Source organism: Heterodontus francisci, chromosome 45 (genome assembly GCF_036365525.1).
Source record: "Heterodontus francisci isolate sHetFra1 chromosome 45, sHetFra1.hap1, whole genome shotgun sequence".
Classification (NCBI taxonomy): domain Eukaryota; kingdom Metazoa; phylum Chordata; class Chondrichthyes; order Heterodontiformes; family Heterodontidae; genus Heterodontus; species Heterodontus francisci.
Window position 1 is genome coordinate 8,185,225 of NC_090415.1, and position 24,406 is coordinate 8,209,630.

A 24,406-nucleotide genomic window follows, 5' to 3' on the forward strand; every position below is an offset into this window, starting at 1 on the left:
AAGATGGAGAAAGACAGAGAGAGAGAGAAATCCACACTCAAAATCTTGGGAAACTGAATTTTGAAGTGTCATCATTGCTGGGATCTTGCTGTGCACGGCTTGCCTGCAGAATTCCCTGCATTGTAACAGTGAGTGCATTTTAGAAGTGAATTCATTGTGTGTAAAGCTCTCCTGGAGGCCTGGAATTTAAGTCCGGAGCTTGAAGCCGGTATAATTCCCAAATAATGCTGGTGTTTTGGGCAGTGACGTGAATTTCTCTCTCTCTCTCCATCTGTCTCTCTGAATGAGAGTAACAGGAGGGAGAGAGACGCAGGAGAGTGAGGGAAACATGGAGGGAATCAGAGGGGGAGAGAGGGGTAGCCGGCTGTAAGCACACTGCTGCTTGTGGGATCTTGCTGTGCATAAATGGCCGACAGCATTTCCAACTTTGCAACAGTGACGAGCACTTTAAAAATTGATTCATTGAGTGTCAAATACTTCTGTGAATCAGCAATGAAATGGGTGAAATGTGAAGGTTTGTAAAGGCTTGTTCTCATTCCCGAATATTGCTGGTGTTTGAGGCTGTGGGCTGAATTTGACAGTGAAATGAAACACCGGGGGACCATTTGAATTCAGATTTTCAGGGATGGGAATGTGGATTTCTCTCTCTATCCTTCTACAGGAGAGGGGATGGGGGTCACCAGTGTTTGTGTGCTTTTACAATGAGGCAGAAACAGATGTAGAGACACACAGAGAAATCGAGAGAGAGAGAGAGAGAGAGACAGCAGGAAATGACAGGGTAAACACATCTACACTTCCCAGTCTGTGTCTCTGTGTCAGGGGATGTGTTTGTAAGTCACTGAGAGATTGCTTTCTGTCAGTGAGTTTGAGAGAGAGTCCTGGGCTCTCGCTGTGTTTTATTTCTGTGCAAAAATGCTTTGCTTTGTTTGAATCAATTTTATTTATCTTATTCCCAAGGAGAATCTTTTCGGAAGCTGCAGCTGTGATGATGCAGAGGGAGAATCTTTTAGCCACGTGGAATTCTCCGACAAGAGCTTTAACCGGAGAGGGAAAGTAATAATAAAAATATATTTGTCATTGTCAAATTAATTTCTAGATCCAGAAAAGAAGACTGTGTGATTTCGGGGCTGATAGAAAAACAAAGTGCTGGAAAAGCTCAGTATTTCCAGCACAGTTTTTATTTCAGATTTCCAGCATCCTCAGTATTTTGATTTTGTGTTTTCGGGGGTCTGTGGATTTTTTTACCACAAGGGAGGGGGCTGGATGGTGTCCAAAGGGAATAGTTTGGGAATCGCTGCTCCAGAACAGTCAATGTAATCCCGTAGATTTCCCTCTCTCCATCTCTTGCTGCAACTTGTTCCCTGCACCTTCCTCCTTGTTCCTAACTCTGTTTCTTCACATCTTTAAATCCCTATCTCTGTATCTCTCAACATCCTTTCCATCTCTGCCTCTCTCTAGAGTCTCACAAGTTTCCATTGTCACTCTCTCTCTCACTCCATTTCGTCTTTCACTCACTTCCAAATCCCTGAATCTTTCCATCTCTGCTCCTCCTTTCCTGCAAGATTATCTCTGCATTTCCCTCCCACCTGTCCCGGGACACCCCTCTCTATTCTGTGAACACATCTTACTTTGTATCTCTGCTGCTCCACTTCTTTCTGTCTCTGCATATTTTGAAGGTATTTAGATGGGGGTCTGTCCCGGGGTGGGGGTGGTATTTAGATGGGGGTCTGTCCCGGGGTGGGGGTGGTATTTAGATGGGGGTCTGTCCCGGGGTGGGGGTGGTATTTAGATGGGGGTCTGTCCCGGGGTGGGGTTAGTATTTAGATGGGGGTCTGTCCCCGGGGTTAGTATTTAGATGGGGGTCTGTCCCGGGGGGGGTATTTAGATGGGGGTCTGTCCCGGGGGTTACTATTTAGATGGGGGTCTGTCCCGGGGGGGTATTTAGATGGGGGTCTGTCCCCGGGGTTAGTATTTAGATGGGGGTCTGTCCCGGAAAGGGTATTTAGATGGGGGTCTGTCCCCGGGGTTAGTATTTAGATGGGGGTCTGTCCCGGAAAGAGTATTTAGATGGGGGTCTGTCCCGGGGTGGGGTTAGTATTTAGATGGGCGTCTGTCCCCGGGGTTAGTATTTAGATGGGGGTCTGTCCTGGGGGGGTATTTAGATGACGGTCTGTCCCCGGAGTTAGTATTTAGATGGGGGTCTGTCCCCGGGGTTAGTATTTAGATGGGGGTCTGTCCCGGGGTGGGGTTAGTATTTAGATGGGCGTCTGTCCCGGGGTGGTATTTAGATGGCGGTCTGTCCTGGGGAGGTATTTACATGACGGTCTGTCCCCGGAGTTAGTATTTAGATGGGGGTCTGTCCCGGGGTGGTATTTAGATGGCGGTCTGTCCCGGGGTGGTATTTAGATGGCGGTCTGTCCCCGGAGTTAGTATTTAGATGGGGGTCTGTTCCTGTCAGGTATTTGTCACAGGGGTATTATAAGGGTATAATTAGATGGGGGTCTGTCCCCGGGTGGGGTATTTAGATGGGGGTCTGTTCCCGGGCATGTATTTAGATGGGGGGGGTCTGTTCCCGTGATTAGTATTTAGATGGGGGTCTGTCCCCGTATGGGGTATCTAGACGGGAGTCTGTCCCCGGGGATGTATTTAGATGGGGGTCTGTCCCGGGGGGTGTATTTAGATGGGGGTCTGTCCCCAGGGTTAGTATTTAGATGGGGGTCTGTCCCGGGGGGTGTATTTAGATGGGGGTCTGTCCCCAGGGTTAGTATTTAGATGGGGGTCTGTCCCGGGGGGTGTATTTAGATGAGGGTCTGTCCCCGTATGGGGTATCTAGATGGGAGTCTGTCCCCGGGGATGTATTTAGATGGGGGTCTGTCCGCGGGGATGTATTTAGATGGGGGTCTGTCCCGGGGGGTGTATTTAGATGGGGGTCTGTCCCGGGGGGTGTATTTAGATGGGGGTCTGTCCCCAGGGTTAGTATTTAGATGGGGGTCTGTCCCCGTATGGGGTATCTAGATGGGGGTCTGTCCCTGGGGTTAGTATTTAGATGGGGGTCTGTCCCCGGGGTTAGTATTTAGACGGGGGTCTGTCCCCGGGGATGTATTTAGATGGGGGTCTGTCCCCGGGGATGTATTTAGATGGGGGTCTGTCCCCGGGGTTAGTATTTAGATGGGGGTCTGTCCCTGGGGTTAGTATTTAGATGGGGGTCTGTCCACGGGGATGTATTTAGATGGGAGTCTGTCCCCGGGGATGTATTTAGATGGGGGTCTGTCCCCGGGGTTAGTATTTAGATGGGGGTCTGTCCCCGGGGATGTATTTAGATGGTGGTCTGTCCCCGGGGTTAGTATTTAGATGGGGGTCTGTCCCCGGGGATGTATTTAGATGGGGGTCTGTCCCTGGGGTTAGTATTTAGATGGGGGTCTGTCCCCGGGGATGTATTTAGATGGTGGTCTGTCCCCGGGGATGTATTTAGATGGGGGTCTGTCCCCGGCGGGGTATCTAGATGGGAGTCTGTTATTGGCGGGGTATTTCGATGGGAGTCTGTTCCTGGGGGGAGGTATCTAGATGGGACTCGGTCCTGGGTCTGGTGATAGTGAGGGTATTAGATGGGGGTCAGTTAACTTGAGATATCAGATAGGGGTCTGTAGATGAGGATTATTTAGATTGGGTGGGGGTCTGTACAAAAGGGGAATGTTATCCGGGGTGGGAGGGGGGAAATATTGCAGGGGATAAAATTTACATCGTGGATATAAATTGCGGTTGGAGGAAATTTTGCCGGGGGGGGGTGGGATAATTGCGGGGGAATAATTGCAGGGGGGGGGAATAATTGCGGGGGGGGGATAAATTGCGGGGGGAATAATTGCGGGGGGGGATAAATTGCGGGGGGAATAATTGCGGGGGGGGATAAATTGCGGGGGGGGGGATAAATTGCGGGGGGAATAATTGCGGGGGGGGGAATAATTGCTGGGGGGTTGATAAATTGCGGAGGGGGATTAATTGCGGGGGGGGAAATAATTGCGGGGGGGGGGAATAATTGCGGGGGGGGGAAATAATTGCGGGGGGGGAATAATTGCGGGGGGGGAATAATTGCGGGGGGGGATTAATTGCGGGGGGGATTAATTGCGGGGGGGATTAATTGTGGGGGGGATTAATTGTGGGGGGAATAATTGCGGGGGGGGATAAATTGCGGGGGGGGGGGGAAATTGCGGGGGGATAAATTGCGGGGGGGGGGGGAAATTGCGGGGGGAATAATTGCTGGGGGGTTGATAAATTGCGGGGGGGGATTAATTGCGGGGGGAATAATTGCGGGGGGCATAATTGCGGGGGGGGAATAAGTGCGGGGGGGATAATTGCGGGGGGGATAATTGCGGGGGGGGGATATAATTGCTGGGGGGGGGAATAAATGCCAAATTGCGGGGGGAATAATTGTGGGGGGAATAATTGCGGGGGGGGGATAAATTGCTGGGGGGGGGAATTTGGAAAAAGCACGAGAGAAAAGATAGAATGGGCGAGAAAGAAGGAGCGAACAGATAGAGAAAGAAAGAGACAAAAAAAGAATGAGAGAAAAGATAGTCAGAAGATAGAAAGAGAGAAAAGACAGAGTCAGAAATAAAGAAAAGACAGAAGGTCAGAAATGGAGAAAAGACAAAGTCAGAAAAAGACAGAAAGTCAGAAATAGAGAAAAGACAGAGAGTCAGAAATAGAGAAAAGACAGAGAGTCAGAAATAGAGAAAAGACAAAGTCAGAAAAAGACAGAAAGTCAGAAATAGAGAAAAGACAAAGTCAGAAAAAGACAAAGAGTCAGAAATAGAGAAAAGACAAAGTCAGAAAAAGACAGAAAGTCAGAAATAGGGAAAAGACAAAGTCAGAAAAAGACAGAAGGTCAGAAATGGAGAAAAGACAAAGTCAGAAAAAGACAGAAAGTCAGAAATGGAGAAAAGACAAAGTCAGAAAAAGACAGAGAGTCAGAAATAGAGAAAAGACAGAGAGTCAGAAATAGAGAAAGGACAGAGTCAGAAATAGAGAAAGGACAGAGAGTCAGAAATACAGAAAAAGACAGAGAGTCAGAAATAGAGAAAGGACAGAGAGTCAGAAATACAGAAAAGACAGAGAGTCAGAAATACAGAAAAAGACAGAGAGTCAGAAATACAGAAAAAGACAGAGAGTCAGAAATAGAGAAAGGACAGAGAGTCAGAAATACAGAAAAGACAAAGTCAGAAATTGCGGGGTGGGGGGGGGGTTGGATAAAACACAAGAGAAAAGAGAGAATGAGCGAGAAAGAAGGAGCGAAAAGATAGAGAAATAAAGAGAGAAGGAAGGAGAGAAAAGATAGAATAAGAAAGAGACAAAGAAGGGAGAGAAAAAGAATGAGAGAAAAGATAGAAACAGAAGTCAGAAATAGAGAAAAGACAAACTTAGAGAAATAGAGAAAAGACAGAAAGTCAGAAATACAGAAAAGACAGAAGGTCAGAAATAGAGATAAGAGAGTCAGAAATGGAGAAAAGACAGAAAGTCAGAAATAGAGAAAAGACAGAAAGTCAGAAATAGAGAAAAGACAGAGAGTCAGAAATAGAGAAAAGACAGAGAGTCAGAAATAGAGAAAAGACAGAGAGTCAGAAATAGAGAAAGGACAGAGAGTCAGAAAAAGACAGAAATAGAGAAAAGACAGAAAGTCAGATATAGAGAAAAGACAAAGTCAGAAATACAGTAGAAAGAAAGTCAGAGGAATAGAGAAAAGGCCGAAAGAGACACAGAAAAAGAGGAGGGAAAAAAGTGGAGGGAAAGAACTGTGACACAAAGAAATTGCAGGCAGCAAAGAGACAGAGAGAAAGCCAGTGAGAAAGGCACACAGAGTATCACAAAGAGATTGAGAGAGAGAAGGACAGAGAATCACAGAGAGATTGAGAGAGAGGACAAAGAAATCCATTGAAACAGAAAGACACACAATCATTCAGAGAGAAACAGAGAGAGAGAGAAACACAAAGTGAGAGGGAGAGATGGAGGAACACAGAGGGAGAGAGAGAACCAGAGAGAGAGGAAAAAAAACAGAGAGGGAGAGAAACACAGAGCGAGAATCAAGAGAGACAGAAACACAGAGAGAGTAACAGAGAGAGATTGAGAGAGAGAGATTGAGGAACATAGAGAGAGAAATAGAGAGAGAAATAGACACAGAGAGATTGAAAGAGAGAGATTGAGGCAAAAGGAGAGAGAAAGGCAGAGAGAGACAATAAAGATGTGATACTCACCATCCCACACGGTCTGTGCTCCATCATTGGACTCTAACACCTCCCCTCCATCAGCTCCTCCATGGGGAAAAGATCCTGGAGAGGGAGATTGGGGTGGGAATTGGAGACAAGGGTCAGGACTGGGACAGAGAGAGCAGGGGATTCAGACTGGACTCTCTCACACACACACACACACACACTAAGCCGCTTGCAATTCACCTGGGCACAGAGACACAGAGACTGAGATACAGAAACTCACCTGAACAAACCAGCCGCATGGAAAGAAAGAATGGAGGCTGATGTTGTCCTAATATATCCCAGAACCTGTCACTCAAAACAGACAGTCCACCCAAATACAGCTCACCCAACCAGCTATCAGCTTCCTTCATCTGGACACTGCCTCCCAGGTTTGGGACAGTCCAAGGTGAGTCTCTGTGTAAACAGGGAATGGGGGAGAGAGGGATATTCCAGCCATATCCCAAATGGACCATTCCACACAGAAACCTGTCTGCCTCTCTCTCTCTCTCTCTCCCTCCCCCAAAAACCTCATGAACAGAACAGATAAACTGCTGTCATTTAAAACCTGGAGAGGCTGGTTTGGATAATGGCCTTTTAACACAAATTGTATTAAATGTCTCCCACTATTCACCTCCAGTTAACAGAAAGTTCAGAAAATGACTGAAAATGTCTCACTGCAGTTACCTTGAAATTCTGGCACTCAGTTTTTGCTGGAGACACCTGTTTGACTGCAGTATAAACAGACAGTTTTTATTCAGATTGTCAATTCCACTGTCTTTCAAACTAAACTCGAGCCCGGTTAATGCTGCAGCCAAGAGAACTTTAACAACTGGTGACATTTCACACAATTCTCACCCATATTTACAGTTATATTTCTCACTGATACTTTGCACATTCTTTGCTGCTGCTGTATTTATGCATTAGGCTGTAATCAATTAAAAATACCTTCTTAATATTTACCAGTTTAATGTTACAAGGGTTTACAAAGCTGGGAAATGGACATTTAACACAAATTGTATGAAAGATCTTCCACTTGTCACCTCCAGTTTATATAAAGCTCAGCGAGAACGACCTCCACATTCTGACAAAGAGTTTTTTGCTGCTGTAATAAAGTGTCACTTGTTTCCATTTGCTTCCTGACTGTTTCTTTCCTCTGCTCTCCTGGGGGATTCAGAGATGATTTATGTTCATTGCTTGTCCACATTCAGGAGGTTTCAGCTCCTCTGCAGTTGCTGTCCTGGAGAAATTAATTGTATTCAAAATATTTCCCTCAGTTTGGAGACGTGAGAAGAGACTGTTTACACTAGCAGAGGGGAGAAACAATTAGGCAGGGAGTTATTCTGGTCTGAAATTCACTGACAGGTTTCTGAAAGCAGATTCAAAATTAACTTTCAAAAGACAATCGGATCAAAACTTCAATTACTCTGAGTTATATTACAGAAGATACCAGCATAGAAAGAGAAGTGAGAGAGAGAGATGTCATAACGTTAGTGATGAAGAACTCAACACAACTTATTTAGAGAGTTTTGTAAATGATTGTTTGAGTTTAATTTGATGCTGTTGTTTTATTTATAAATTATCTTTCATCACTAACAATACTTTTCCAAACAGGAACCAGTTTAATGTTACAAGTGTTCACATAGTAGGAAGATAGCCATTTAACACAAATTGACTTGAAATTATTTCATTCAGCATCTCAAGTTTACAGAAAGTAAACTCCTCAAACTTTTGGAAACTTTCAAACTCTCAGGAACACAGAATCTCCCATCAGCAATGGCTCAGCATCTCCATCTGCTGGTGTCCCTGTCTCACTGCAGTTACTGTCTCCCCTCTCACCATCTCCATCTGCTGGTGTCCCTCTCTCACTGCAGTTACTGTCTCCCCTCTCACCATCTCCATCTGCTGGTGTCCCTCTCTCACTGCAGTTACTGTCTCCCCTCTCACCATCTCCATCTGCTGGTGTCCCTCTCTCACTGCAGTTACTGTCCCCCTCTCACCATCTCCATCTGCTGGTGTCCCTCTCTCACTGCAGTTACTGTCTCCCCACTCACCATCTCCATCTGCTGGTGTCCCTGTCTCACTGCAGTTACTGTCCCCCTCTCACCATCTCCATCTGCTGGTGTCTCTGTCTCACTGCAGTTACTGTCCCCCTCTCACCATCTCCATCTGCTGGTGTCCCTGTCTCACTGCAGTTACTGTCTCCCCTCTCACCATCTCCATCTGCTGGTGTCCCTGTCTCACTGCAGTTACTGTCTCCCCTCTCACCATCTCCATCTGCTGGTGTCCCTGTCTCACTGCAGTTACTGTCCCCCTCTCACCATCTCCATCTGCTGGTGTCCCTGTCTCACTGCAGTTACTGTCCCCCTCTCACCATCTCCATCTGCTGGTGTCCCTGTCTCACTGCAGTTACTGTCTCCCCTCTCACCATCTCCATCTGCTGGTGTCCCTCTCTCACTGCAGTTACTGTCTCCCCTCTCACCATCTCCATCTGCTGGTGTCCCTGTCTCACTGCAGTTATTGTACCCCCTCTCACCATCTCCATCTGCTGGTGTCCCTGTCTCACTGCAGTTATTGTACCCTCTCTCACCATCTCCATCTGCTGGTGTCCCTGTCTCACTGCAGTTACTGTACCCCCTCTCACCATCTCCATCTGCTGGTGTCCCTGTCTCACTACAGTTATTGTCCCCCCGCTCACCATCTCCATCTGCTGGTGTCCCTGTCTCACTACAGTTATTGTCCCCCCCTTTCACCATCTCCATCCAGCGACCCGGGTTCGATTCTGGGTCCTGCCCGTGTGGAGTTTGCAAGTTCTCCCTGTGTCTGCGTGGGTTCCCTCCGGGTGCTCCGGTTTCCTCCCACATGCCAAAGACTTGCAGGTTGATTGGTTAATTGGCCATTATAAATTGTTCCTAGTCTAGGTCGGTAGTAGGGAAATATAGGGACAGGTGGGGATGTGTTCGGGATATGGGAGTAATGTAGAATTAGTATAAATGGGTGCTTGATGGTCGGCACAGACTCGATGGGCTGAAGGGCCTGTTTCAGTGCTGTATCTCAAAAACTAAAAACAATATTCAGGTCCATTGACTTCAATGGCTATTTTTTTTTGTATTCTTTCGTGGGATGTGGGTGCTGTGCATCCCTAACTGCCCTTGACAACTGAATGACTTGCTGGGCCATTTCAGAGGGCAGTTAAGAGTCAAGCACATTGCCGCGAGTCTGGAGTCAAATGTGGGCCAGACTGGGGAAAGGACGGCAGATTTCCTTCCCTGAAGGGCATCAGTGAACCAGATGGGTTTTCACAACAATCGATGAGAATTTCATGCTTAGACTCGTTTTTAATTCCAGATTTCTTTTTTTTTTATTTGTTATTCCAATTTAGATTCCACCAGCTGCTGCTGTGGGATTTGAACACATGTCCCCAAGTCATTGTCCTGGGCCTCTGGATGACTAGCTCAGTGATCTTGCCACCACGTCACTGTCTCCCCCCCCCACCCCATCTCGAAGCGAATATCGGGCCCTCTATAAACCAGGTGATGTGGTACCAGCCGTCCAAGACAGTTTTCTAGTGCGTTCTTTGACGTGGGCCATGTTTTATTGGTGCAGACCCTCATCTTGCCGCCCTCAACCATATCCAAGTGTGATTCAGGCTGACCGTGCATCGCAAGAGGGGACTCCACGGGGCATCTGGAGTTTGATGCACGGCCAATTCACGGATGTTGTAGCCACTGGAAATGAAGTGCAAGTCATTTCGAGCTGCAGAAATCGTTGCCGAGGAATACAAAGGAAGTGGTTCCATTCAAAATGAGCAATTTATACACATAATACTGACAAAGATCACAATGGAGGTGTCACTTTTGTTTCTTTCGCCATTTTGCCTTGTAAATGATGCCAAGGAATTGACGCCATTGACATCTCATATGGAAGTATCATCATCTATGTATTCAGTGCGGTCGAGTTCCTCCTGATTCACAATTAGTGGCTGCAGATGATGAGTCCGGCTTTCTGTCGAATGGAAATATACATTGTGATGGAACCATGATATAGATAAACATTACAGCTTAACAATAAAGTCAATTAATTAACCTATATTTTGGACTGGCTGCATTTGTTTTGCTTCATGCATTTTCTTCCGGGAATGTCCCCATTGATTATTCTGCAAGATGCCCAGACCATAGTTTCCACACGGATGCCTGGTCATATTTGGTGCTGCATTACATCACCGGGTGGGGGCCGGGGATGTGGGTGCGGGGTGCGGGCCTTCTTAAAGGTTGGGACTGGGAGGGAGGTATGGGTTAGGTCATCCACAAGAGTGTCATTACGACTGAGTCTCATCTTCCTGGGGAAATTCCATCACCGGTTGCAAAGTATGCAGCCGTGTCGGAGATTGATCCAGGAGATTGGAAGATGCACAAATGAGGATGTTCCATTTCAAGATAGCTCCCATGATGGCAGCTCCTGACTGAGCGATATTTCTCTGAGAACCTGTCTCCCAGCGTGACTAAAACAAAAAAAATGTACAGGCAATGAGGAAGGTGAAAAAAGAATGATTTTGTTCAACGAACGGTTATAACTAACAGAAAAATACTGACCAGGCAGAAGCTCTTTTCTCCAGAAAAGAGAAGTCTGGGAGAAGTCTGTAAAAATATGAAGGGATTTCAGAGGGTAGACATAATGAAGATGTTAACCACTTACTGAGGAACCCAAAAACTAGGTGTCATAAATATAAGACAGTCACGAATAAACCCAGTAAGGAATTCAGAGGCAGCAATTTTAATTCAGCGAGGAGTTACAATGTAAACAATGGTACCAATGTTGGGACATATCTATTCCATGCTCCACAAAATTTCGACAAGACAAACAGAGTAGAAAAGTGGGGGGCGGCGGTGTGTGTGTGGCGGGGGGGGGGGGGTGGATAGCCTTGTTAATAAGGACGTTAGTTGGCCCAGCAAATCAGGAAGTAGAATCAGTCTGGGTGGAGATTAGGACTTTGCTCGAGCCATCGTCCCAAAGAACCATAGCCACCTCTCCCCATTAGAGAGAAACAGTTGGTAATATAGCCTGAGGGTCACATTTCTCAAGCGTGGGGCAAGGTGCCAAGTGCTACCACAGACAGAACCCGCGCTGTTGGCATGTTTCTGCAATTCACGCTAGCCATCTAGCCAACTGAGCTAACCCGACCCTGAAGATTGGGAATAAGAAGGGTCAGAAAACGCTGATGAGAGTAGTTCTTGCCCCCCACACCAACACCCACCACCCCCCCTCCCTAATAGTAGTTATACCGTTCAATAGGCATTAGGAGATGAGTCTATAAAATACTTTCGTAGCTGTTTCCTGTGAGCAATATGTTGTCGAACCAACTGAGGATAAAGCTATTTTCAATCTAATGTTGTGCAATGAGGCAGGATTAATTAGTAATGTCATTGTCAAAAGATCCACGGGAAATAGTGACCATAATACAACTAAACTGAACATTAAGTTTGAAAAGGGCATACTCCGATCACAACAGATAACCTTAAACTTAAAGCCAATGATGGAGGTAAGAGGGGAGAGCTGGCGAGGGTTGATTGGGCAAATAGACTAAAACGCATGGTGAGAGAAACGATTCAAAATTTTGAACAAAAATACATTAGATTGAAAAACAAAACCTCAGCGAGAAAGATCTATCCGTGGCTTACAAAGGAGGTCAAGGATAGTATTAGATTAACAGAAAAAGCTTGCAATGTTGCAAATCTGAGGATTTGGGATGGGAGTGTTTTAGACACCAGGAAACAGCGACCCAAAAGATTGATAAAAAGGGAAAAAATAGAATATGAGAGTAATCTAGCCAGGAATATAAAAATTGATTTCAAGATTATTTACAAGTATTAAAAGGAAGAGAGTAGCTGAAGTCAATATTGATCCCTTGTAAGCAAAAACAGAGAAATTATCCTGGGGAATGAGGAATGGCAGAAACATTGAACACATATTTTGTGCCTGTCTTCACAGTAGAAGACATCAGTTACAAATCAGACATAGAGGGTAACGTGGGGGCTACTAAGAGTGAGAAAGTTGCTGTTGCTGCGATATGGGACATGATATTTGGGAGATGTCTGTGAGAGTTAGGACCCTCGATCCCATGACATTGGCGATTGATCCACACGATGAGCTTTACACTTGAGGCGGTAGGTTGAAAATCCGTCCATCTCAGAATGACTTGGACATCAATACTTTTCTTTCCTACCTTTCCTTGCCCAAATGAATCCGGATTTCCGATAGTGGTTTCCAACAAAGAATGCAATCACGAGGAAAATTAATGTACCCACGCAAAGGCCGATAATCCCTTTCCTCTTCAATGATCCTAAGTAAAGTAGGGAAATATAAATACATTTCCATGCACATTTGCAGAAAGTTGAGCCAAATTAAACTAAGAGTATGTGTTATTTCTTCACTGGAAGTGAGCTGTCGCTGGCAAGGCCAGCATTTATTGCTCATTCCTAATGGCCCTTGAAAAGGTACTGGTGAGCCGGGATCTTGAACCGCTGCAGTCCATGTGGTGCAGGTACACCCATTGTGCTGGTACGGAGGGAATTCCAGGATTTTGACCTGGCGAACGTGCAGGAACGTTGACATCATTCCAAGTCGCGATGGTGAGTGACTCGGAGGGGAGCATGTGTTGTCCCGATGGACCTGCTGCTCATGACCTTCTCAGTGGTAGAGGTCACGGGTTTGGAAGGTGCTGTCGTGGGAGACTTGGCGAGTTGCTGCACTTCACCATGTTAGCTACTGTGCGCCTGTGCGTGGGGGGGAGGTGGGGGGGGAGTGGGGGGGGGGACTGAACATTAAATCTGGTGGTGAGGTACCAATCATACTGTGCTGCTTTGTCAGGGATAGTGTTGAACTTCTTGAGTGTTGCTGGAGCTGCACTCATCCAGATAACATTATTGCCATTAATACACCTTTGTGAAAGCTGGATGTGTTCAAGTATAAATGGGCAACTACATAAATAAAGCAGTCAATAAAATCCAAAATAAGTTATTTTCTTACAGTTATCCTTTTGGTCAGTATGTGTTAGCATCAAAAGAAAACTCTTTCATCAGAACTGGATTTCGAAAGAGGCAAGCATAAAGGAAAACCAATACTTATCAGGTTGGATGGATCAACTGAACGCATGTCAGATAGATAGACAGATAGATAGATAGATAGACAGATAGATAGATAGACAGATAGACAGATAGATAGACAGACAGACAGACAGACAGACAGACAGACAGACAGACAGACAGACAGACAGATAGATAGATAGATAGATAGATAGATAGACAGACAGACAGACAGACAGACAGACAGATAGACAGACAGACAGACAGACAGACAGACAGATAGATAGATAGATAGATAGATAGATAGATAGATAGATAGATAGATAGATAGACAGATAGATAGATAGATAGATAGATAGATAGATAGATAGATAGACAGACAGACAGATAGATAGACAGATAGATAGATAGATAGATAGATAGATAGATAGACAGACAGACAGATAGATAGATAGACAGACAGACAGACAGATAGATAGATAGATAGATAGACAGACAGACATATCGATAGATAGATAGCTAGACAGACAGATAGATAGATAGATAGACAGACAGATAGATAGATAGACAGACGGAAGGACAGACAGACAGACACAGATGGGTCAATCATTAGACAGATCCGATTCGACCTGGATCCTTCATTACCAATCCCATTGGGTCTTGACAACGAAAGCATGAATGTTGAGTTGATCTTTGATTCAAACAAGCGGAGCAAACGTGCCCATCATTAATTTTAGTTTCAAAAGCGCAGGATGTCATGCTTACATGGCATAAAGAAACAGCGAGAGTCTCTGTATCAACCCTAATAATAAGACAGTGTGAAATTGGGAGTAATGTTTTTACTGATAAATGGCGGTGACCAGTACCTGCAGAATTTCCTCTTGGCTTTGTAAGTGTATCTGTGCAGGAAAACAGAAGGGAAGTTAAATTGAAAGGCCCATACATGCGTTATGCCTGAACAGTCACCATTATGTGGCGCAATTACATGACACTTTTTGTTCACAATACAGACAACAGGAGCTCACTGCTTATGATCATCAGGATGCAGATCACGTGTATCAAAGTCGGAGTCAATTTTGTCATCCCGCTGTGCATAAATTGTTGACCCAAGATAAGTTTTAAAAACAAAACTCTTCAGAGAGTCATTGGCAAGGCCAGCCTTTGTTGCTCATCCCTAATTAAGGTTTTAAGGAGGAAACGCACTGACAATAAAGTATTCCAATTCATTATTGTTTCTGCTGTTCATTGATACTGGATAATTATTTCACTATACTTATTTGTGGTCTTGTTAACACATGTACAAGTTACCTTTTCTCCGATTTCTTTCTACATTCGAATGCCACACATCCGTAGATGATTAATGTGCTTCCCAGTTTGTCTAAAGTAAAATCCGATCCGGTTCATTAATTTTTTTTAGGGAAGGAAATCTGCCGTCCTTACCCGGTCTGACCTAAATGTGGCTCCAGACCCACAGCAATGTGGCTGATTCTTAACTACTGTCTGAAATGGCTCAGCATGCAAGCCACTCAGTTGCCAGGGGTACTTAGGGATGGGCAATCAATGTGGGCCCAGTCAGCGACTCCCACAAATGAACACACGCGAAAGAAAATCCTTGTTTGATCGCAATTGGTAAATTTGTCTGTTGCTGAATTCCCATTCAGCTTCGTTTTCAACTTGAAATCTCCCGAGATTTAGCTGCAGATCTCACCTGTGATGGTCACTTGCACTGGATCACTCGGAGTTGAATGTATCCACTGATCTCCCTCTAAGTATACATAGTGACAAGTATAATCCCCTTGATCACCTTCACCGATATTCTTGAGATTTAACGTTGCAGAGATGTCTTCGGGATTCAATTCTTGGTGCGAAAGATAAACACTGTTCCGTAAAAATTCCAGCCGCTTGCTTGCATTGTGACTTTTAAGTGTGCATTTCAAAGTCAGGGACTCGCCTTTTACAAAGACATCATAATCAGGAAGCACGGATAATCTTGGCTTCGGTCCTGGAATGCGTAATGACCAGAAGTAGTTTAAATATTCTTATTGAAGCATCAGTCATCATATATATATTAGCATCGTTACAACCGACCACTCTTGTCAATGCCTCCTATTAAAATATACGATTCTGATTGTGGTGGGAGAAACACACTGTTAACTCAATCCCGTCCCTCCACAGATAGCCTAACATATCATATTTAAACGCCCCAAATTAAAGACCCAGCCAAATTGTACCATGTATTACCCTCGAATGAGGCTAACCAAACCAAGTGTCTTTAATTCAACTAATTAACTGTTTAATCAGGAAAACGAAATTCTTAAACACTACTAAGATATTAAGAGCATTTGAATTAGAATAAAAAATTGAGCCCTTGCAAATTTACGCCCCTGCCGGATGTGGAGCAGTCCAACGTTGTTTGAAGTCCTCACAGCCGTCCGATGGGGACAAAAGGTTATTCAACAATAGAGCAGTCCGTAGTCTAATCCAGAAGTCAAAATTGTTGCTTTCCTTCTCGAGTGATGAATTTCTACAATTAGCAACTTGCAAACACTGTTCAATGAATCAATTTGGCTTCAGAATTCTTGATTGTTGCTGTCTAACTTCCCTTCCTTCAGTTTATATTATCAGAGATCTCTGTTTGGCTTGATGTTTTTTGAATTTTGAGAGAGAATAGTAAATAAACAGAGTACATTTTCTTCCTTCAGTTTAAATGGTCTGAGAGATCTCCTTTCAGGTGCGAACACAGAGCTCTCTGTCTGTGCCCTCTGTTAGAACAGGCTGTTTCTTCCACTGTAAGCCAGTTCAAAATTAAACTGTAACAAATGTATCTCTCGATGTTCAGTCCAAGTAGCTGTATCCAAGGCAACCAGGATGCATCTTTTAAAATTGGTTCGTTCTCTCTCTGCATGGTTGCATCCAACAGCAACCAAAATGCACTTTCTCAGTAACTCCTGAGGCCTGTTTTTTCTTAAAGCAGTACTGATCCTTTGCTGTCTTAAAGACACACCACATATTTCCCGGAAAAAATATACTACAGGATGATAACAGCATTTATTCCACAGTGCAACAATGTACCATTACTCCTTGTGTCTCTATTTGCATTATACTCTACCTGTAAAAAGAATAGGACTATCCAACTCATAGGGTTCTTTTTCTCCTGATCTGGACTGTTGCATTTTAAATGGTAGCTCGGGGAAACGTTATTGAGCAGTCGTTTCGAGAGTGTTAATGGAAAATAAGTGACATTGCACCGGCCGCCTTTTCAACTCTCGGCCTTAAATCCAGATGATAGATCTGATTATCAAATGAGATGTCACTGGCATTCCATATGATATCACCCGTCTTCCCCGTCCCTTCAAGTCGAATTTCACCGATTTATGTGACAAATTGGGATTGATTTGGTCACGCATATTGTTACAGCTGTTTTGTTCAGGTCTAAGTTAAATATCCTCTGCTTCACGGAGTTCCCCTGTGCAGTTACACTTAACCATTTACTAGGTTAGTAGTTGGCTGAGAATTAGATGGAAAGTATGGTCAATTTCAATGGCGAGAGACAGCGTTCATATTGAGTATTCAACAGAAGGAATTGACCAGCAGAACGGAATGTCAAGGTCCATGCCTCATACAACCCCGGAACTGCAACTTGTTGTCTGTCGGCATCTTCCAGGTGCAAATAGCCTGGTGTGACTAAGTCGTGAACCTCACCACAAATACAGACAGCCGCCCTCTGATGGGTTAGGAGGGAGGGCATTGTACTAATATCATATCTCCTTCACAATTTGCTTCCTCGTGGACCCCAGAAACCTTTTGGGGTATTGGTCATGCAGCTTCGTGATATGCTTTCTATGTCCCATACAAGCAAGCACAGTGATGATACTAGGAATGATGGTCTTTCCTTTGGTGGAGAGGAGAAAACAGTTCTCATTAGGGCAGGGTAGATCATGAGCTGAATCGAGATGTTCAGCACTGCGTGGGGTGGGGAGGTCGTTTCTAATAAAGTCCCTTGGAAGTGCTCCTACTGGCAGGTGGGTCGTTCATCAAAGGACAAAGTTTTAAGGAAATGACTATAAAAAAGAGGGAAGGTTGATTTGTTGTTAACACGGCGAGTTCTGGTCTGGAATGCACTGGCTAAAAGTTTGGTGGCATGATTTTCAATAGTAACAGTCAAAAGAAAATTGGAATTATGCTTGAATAAGTAATATGCTCAAGACTATTGGGGAAAGAGCAGGAGAGTGGGACTATTTGGGATAGATATTTCATAGAGCTGGCACAGGCACCACAGGCAGAATGGCCTCTTGCTGTGGTGTAACATTCTATGATTCTATAATAGTCGTTGCCCCCCCCCCCCCCCGTTGCCCTCAATGAAATATATCATGATCATTCTGTGAGGGTGAACAAAGTTATCTCATGCGAAGAATCCATTACTCCAGGCTAACTTTAACACGCAATACCTTTTGACAAAAAGCTGAACAAATACGCTTGTCCACGTTTACAGAAGGCATCAATCTCCCATCTGACTCGGTGGAGACACTGTCATCAGCTGGTCCAAGGAATATGGGGGCTAGAAATTCATCTCGGGCAGTGGCGCAAAATGGGCAGTGTGGGTTCGGCCTGCAGTCGGTGGAATTAAACATCAGGTGTTCCGTAGAACCAGTGGCTGATGAAATGAGGCCCAATTTGTTCCACCGCCCGTGATGCATTTGTGGCCTACATTTCGAAAGTCAACTGGACTTCGATATCTTTGTTGTTAATTTAAAATCCCATTTGCAGAGCTTCAGGCCATTTACATGTAATTCGGCCCGAATCGTGTGTACAGAGGTGTATTCTCTGCACAGAATATGCAGAGGTCTTAAGCAAACAAGCAAGAAGGTGATGCTGAACATTTATAAAGCTCTGGTTTGGCCACAACTAGAGTATTCCAGCCAATTCTGGTCACTGCACTTTAAGAAGGATGCGAGGCTTTTTGACCGGGAGCAGGGGAGATTTACCAGGATGGTTCCAGGGATGAGGGATTTTAGCTACAACGTTAGGTTGGAGAAGCCGGGGTTATTCTCCTTGGAGCAATGGAGATTGAGGGAAGATTTGATGGAGGTGTACAAGATTATGGCATATTTAGAAAAGGTAGACGAATAAAACTCTTCCCATTAGCTGATCGTACAAGGACTAGAGGACACAGATGAGTATGTTGGCCAAACAGACCGAGGGTAGGTGGGGAAGAACCTTTTTAAAGGGTGAGTGCGAATACCTGAAACTAGCTGCCACGGAGGGTGGTGGAGAGGATTGATGATTTCAGAAGGAAATTGGATGGGCACTTGAGAGAATTAAACTTGCTGTGGGTAAAGGTTGGGGGAATGGGACTGATTGGGTTACTCGACAGAGAGCAAGCATGGACTCGATGGGACGAGTGGTCTCCTTCTGTGACTCTATGACTCTATGACCAGCATTCCCACCTCTGCTTCATTTTCTGTTTTAATACCACTTGGTGCTTATCGTCTCCCACATGGATAATAGAAGGTTTCTGAGAGAGTATATATGGATTAAGGGACTTTAACCAAAGGGCAGAGACTTAACAACAAAAAAAAAAAGGCCAAAGATGAAATGAGCAGAGTTATTGTGGTTTGGAATGTGCTGCATGAAAGGTCCATGGAAACAGGTGCAATGGTACTTTTCAATAAGTCTTGAATAAATGCTTGAAGGGTAGAAAATGGCAGGGATTTAGTGATAGAAGAAGGTAGTGGGACTAATTGGATAGTTCCAGCAATGAACCACCACAGATATGATGGTCCAAATGGCCTCTCTCTGCACTGTAATATTCTATGGTTCTACAATATGATCACTTCCACTCTTTCTCATTCTTGCTTCTATAATTGTCTGACAATACCATACCTTGAGGGCAATTGGTCCACATGGATTTTTTTGATGTATCAATGACAGGTAAACAGGTCAAAGCAATGTTATAACAAAAAAAACCCTATGCGTCTATCTGAATGTTTCTTACCAGAGCAAATTACACCGGCATCCTCTTCATGGTGGCAGTTATGTTGACCCCAGTGCCGCGAAGGACATTGCCACAAAAATAGTTCCGTCCCTCTGCAGTCCAGGTCGTCCAGCACGATCGGGCCGGTGCCTTTACCGAAATAAGCGTGAGTCAGCGCCGAGACTGCGGTTCCACATCTCAGTTCCCTGCACACAATCTGAGCGTCCGCCAATTGCCACTGGTCGTCACAAACCGTCCCCCACGTTTTATTGTTCAAGATCTCCACTCTGCCCGAGCAAATGCTGCTTCCATTCATCAGCCGTATCTCCACTCTTTCTGTTGAAACAAGAGCATCCATTTGACAATGCACAAAGAAATGAGCATCCTGATATTTTCGTCACCCATCCGTCGCTGTGTCCTCGGCTCTGAACATGATGCGAAATTGACGCGTGGTTTATTACATTCATCTTTGGAACTTCAGTTATGTGGAGAAACTAGAGACACTGGATCTATTACCTTTAGAGCAGAGAAGGTGACGACGAGATTGAATCGAGATGTCAAATGCATTTGAAGGCTTCATTATAAAATAAATAAAGAGAAACTTGTTGAATGGTTATAAGTTTCAGTTACCAGAGGACACAAATTTAATACAATCCCGCACTGCAACTCGAAGCAGCAGGATGCTAAGAAAATTTGTACTACAAGTTAACATGATATGGATTGCATTGACAGAAAGGATGGTGGAAGCAGATTTAATAGCAACACTGAAACAGGCCCTTCAGCCCACTGAGTCGGTGCCGACCATCAACCACCCATTTTTACTAATCTTACATTAATCCCATATTCCTACCGTACCCCCACCATCTATCTATACTAGGAGCAATTTATAATGGCCAATTTACCGATCAACCTGCAAGTCGTTGGCTGTGGGAGGAAACCGGAGCGCCCGGCGGAAACCCAATTCTGGGGACTGCCCGTGTGGAGTTTGCAAGTTCTCCCTGTGTCTGCGTGGGTTTCCTCCGGGTGCTCCGGTTTCCTCCCACATGCCAAAGACTTGCAGGTTGATCGGTAAATTGGCCATTATAAATTGCCCTTAGTATAGGTAGGTGGTAGGGAAATATCGGGACAGGTGGGGATGTGGTAGGAATATGGGATTAGTGTAGGATTAGTATAAATGGGTGGTTGATGGTCGGCACAGACTCGGTGGGCCGAAGGGACTGTTTCAGTGCTGTATCCCTTAAAAAAGAAAATCACAGGGAGAACCTGCAAACTCTGCACAGGCAGTACCCAGAATTGAACCCGGGTGGCTGGAGCTGTGAGGCTGCGGTGCTAACCACTGCGCCCACTGTGCCGCCCAGCTCTGTGTGAATGATTGGGTGTGGCAACAGAAGCAACCAACTGAAACAGGGCTGGTATTTCAACATCTAGATCCTGCATTGCTGCAGATCTAAATTCAACCCGAGCTAGATTTCACACCTTTCATAGAATCAAACAGTGGTCCATTCACTCCATCGTGCCTTTGAAAGAGCTCAGCAATTTGCCCAAATCTGTCCTTCTCGTTCCCCAGGAAAATAAAGCGACCATTGCACAATCTATGATTGCAACGCAGACTTCAATAACCTATTGAATACGAGAGCTGGTGACACACGACACTGCTGTCACTTATGTACAAGCATTGCGACTGTTTCAGCTCAAAAATAAATAAGTGATGACCATTCGCTGGTTCATTCCTTAGGGCAATGCCTCGACCAATCAGAATCAAGCTGCCTGGTTTAAATTTCAAACAGAGCTTAGCAGTTAACTGTCAGTCACCCGAAACTGGTCCAATCTCCATGGCAACGCCTCTACCAATCAGAGTCGGCTTTGCAACCAATCAGCACTCTCTTCTTATACCGTATAAAATTGTTATTTTCCCTTACATTGGTATTTTTTCGGAGGTGGTGTTGAGTGCAAGATGAAAAGCTTCATCCACGTGTAACTATTTCAGCAATACTCAACTTTTGGACTACAACACGACAATTTCATTAGAGAACAGTGGTATCAGCATGGATTTACAAAAGGGAAATCATGCTCGACACATCTACTAGAATTCTTCGAGGATGTAACTAGTAGAGTTGATGAGGGGGAGCCAGTGGATGTGGTTTATTTGGACTTTCAGAAGGCTTTCGACAAAGTCCCACATAAGAGATTAGCATGTAAAATTGAAGCACATGGGATTGGGGGTAGTGTATTGCTATGGATAGAAAATTGGTTGGTGGACAGAAAACAAAGAGCAGGGACAAATATGTATTTTTCCGAATGGCAGGCAGTGACTAGCGGGGTACCACAGGGATTGGTGCTAGGACCCCAGCTATTCACAATAGATATTAAGGATTTAGATGAGGGAACTTAATGTAATATCTCCAAATTTGCAGATGGCACACAACTGGGTGGGAGGGTCAGTTGTGAGGAGGATGCAGAGAGGCTTCAGGGTGATTTGGACAAGTTGAGTGAGTGGGCTAATGCATGGCAGATGCAGTATAATGTGGATAAATGTGAGGTTATCCACTTTGGTAGCAAAAACAGGGAGGCAGATTATTATCTGAACGGCTAAAAACTGAGAGAGGGGAATATGCAGCGAGACCTGGGTGTTCTCGTATACCAGTCGCTGAAGGTAAGCATGCAGGTGCAACAGGTGGTAAAAAAGGCAAATGGTATGTTGGCCTTCATAGCGAGAGGATTCGAGTACAGGAGCAGGGATGTCTTGCTGCAATTATACAGGGTCTTGGTGAGGCCACGCCTGGAATATTGTGTGCAGTTTTTGTCTCCTTATCTGAGGAAGGGTGTTCTTGCTATAGAGGGAGTGCAGTGAAGGTTTACCAGACAGATTCCTGGGATGGCGGGACTGACATATGAGGAGAGGTGAGTCGGTTAGGATTATATTCGCTGGAGTTCAGAAGAGTGAGGGGGGATCTCATAGAAACCTATAAAATTCTAACAGGACTTGACAGGGTAGATGCAGGAAGGATGTTCCCGATGGTGGGGGAGTCCAGAACCAGAGGTCATAGTCTAAGGATACAAGGTAAACATTTCAGGACTGAGATGAGGAGAAATTTCTTCACCCAGAGAGTGGTGAGCCTGTGGAATTCACTACGACAGGAAGCAGCTGAGGCCAAAACATTGTATGTTTTCAAGAAGGAGTTAGATATAGCTCTTGGGTCTAAAGGGATCAAAGGATATGGGGGGGGGGGGGGGGGAAAGCAGGAACAGGTTACTGAATTGGATGATCAGCCATGATCATAATGAATGGCGGAGCTGTTTCGAAGGGCTGAATGGCCTACTCCTGCTCCTATTTTCTATGTAATTTGCTTTCACCCTGTTTCTCTCACCTGATACAGCTATCACCACGAAATTGCTATACGTGGAGTTGAACATATTTCCATTTATTTCAGTTTCATAGATACAAGTGTAATTTCCGCTGTCAGATACAGTTGTGTTGGCAATCCTGAACTCAGCGCCATGATGTGCCCATTGCGTGGGGATCCACGGCAGGTTGGTAGCTTTGCCATTCTTGATCAAGTGAAATCTGTTTGTTGTGTAGTATTCGGGTGCCAGACATGTGATACGGACACTTTTCCCTTGGACAAATAAACCAAAGAGTGTCGTCACGGTGAGTTTCGGGCCCTCGGGCTGACCTGAAAAAGTTGAGAGAAAAATACTTGTTTTGACCCATCGCAGTGAGTAATGGTTCATGTTCAACCGATTCTCAGCTTAACGTTCAAAGTAAACACCTCTCGTCACATACATGGCAAAGAAGAAATGGGATAGAACTGCTCTCCAGCACTGGCACAAAGGTGGTATCTGTTGCTCCTGCAAGACAGTTCCATTACAGACGGGTGGTCAATCCAATATCGACCATTTGGCACCATCGCCCAAGGTTATTTTCTGCTCTAGTAATTGGTGCAAACATTCGCATTGGGCGATAACACAAAACGCACGGGAACACAACAGGCGCCCGCTTTATCCCCCACCTCATATTAAGGTCAGTGGCATCCAATATCCAGCGGGGTTTATGACAGACAGCTGGTGCCAAGTGCCGTCCAAGACCAATTTCTAGCCTATTCTACTTCCTCATTGGGCAGATATTCGCCTAAGGTGGGAGCCCCTAAGGGGCGTTATGCCTTTGGCCATCTGTTAAACGTTTGTTAGGTGCTAAGGAAATGCAACTCCACAGAATCACAGAAAACAAGTGTTTGTGGCCTACTTAAAGTAGCATTTTGAACGTTCACATCCATTCAAGCCAGCGTATAGCCCGCCTTTGCATTTATTGGATGCTGGCTGGGCTGGCATTCGCTGCCAACCCTAAAATTCAGCTGGCAGGATGTTGGCTGGGCTGGTCCTTAACTCCCCCGCGTACGTTCAATGTGCTGCCAGAATGCTGTTCGGGAGCGAGTTCCCAGATTTTGAGGCATTGACCATGAGGGAAGAATGATACATGTCCAAGGCAGAGTGGTGTTTGAGTTCGAGGAGCACTTGGAAGTGCTGGTGTCCCGATGCACCTGCTGCCCCGTTGGGTGGTGGAGGAGACTTTTGTTTTTTTTTTCCACCAAGTGCCACCAAGTCAAAAAAAAAACAAAGTACTTTGGCGAGCAGCTGCCATGCATCATGTGGTTTAGTGCCACACTGCAGCAACTTTGCACGGGCAGTGGAGGGAGTGGACATTGTCGCCGGCGGTTGGGACGCTGTCCTGGGTTCTTGAGTATTTGGTGCACTTGAGCAAGTGGAGAATGTAACATCACATTCCCCATTTGTGCCTTGTAGGTAAGGGAGAGACTTTGGCAAGTCAGTACGGTGAGCGACTCATTGCAGAATGCACAGACTCTTAACTACTGTGGTAGCCAAAGAATGTCCAGCCGGAAGTCTGGTCAATGGTGAACCCCCACCCCCTCTCCCTCTCCCTCCAGGACGCTGCTGTTGACGGCAGCTTTGCGATTCCAGCGCAACAGTCGCGACTGGAGCCGTTGCGAGACCATGCATTTCATATGTCAATACGTTGCTGCACTGCAATCAGCGGACCGCAACAAACTTTCAAAGCTCCGGCCGTTAGTCAGTCACAAAGATGTCACACTTAC

At 45.2% G+C, this 24,406-nt stretch overlaps 1 protein-coding gene across 5 annotated transcripts in view; it reads right to left on the reverse strand.

Annotated features, from left to right (window-relative positions):
* Nucleotides 1–7,188: 7,188 nt before the first annotated feature.
* LOC137356219 (deleted in malignant brain tumors 1 protein-like) overlaps nt 7,189–24,406 on the reverse strand; it is a 54,195-nt gene continuing 36,977 nt past the window's right edge. For 4 of the 5 annotated variants that reach the window (XM_068022074.1, XM_068022077.1, XM_068022075.1 and 1 more), the window contains exons 14-20: nt 22,664–22,969; nt 19,317–19,631; nt 15,030–15,323; nt 14,188–14,220; nt 12,463–12,579; nt 10,832–10,876; nt 7,189–10,244 (exon numbers count right to left, since the gene is read on the reverse strand). In XM_068022074.1, the coding sequence (XP_067878175.1) occupies nt 10,156–10,244; nt 10,832–10,876; nt 12,463–12,579; nt 14,188–14,220; nt 15,030–15,323; nt 19,317–19,631; nt 22,664–22,969 (1,199 nt within the window). In that variant the 3' untranslated portion in view covers nt 7,189–10,155. The remainder of the gene's footprint in view (nt 10,245–10,831; nt 10,877–12,462; nt 12,580–14,187; nt 14,221–15,029; nt 15,324–19,316; nt 19,632–22,663; nt 22,970–24,406) is intronic. The other variant, XM_068022078.1, reaches the window with a different exon arrangement.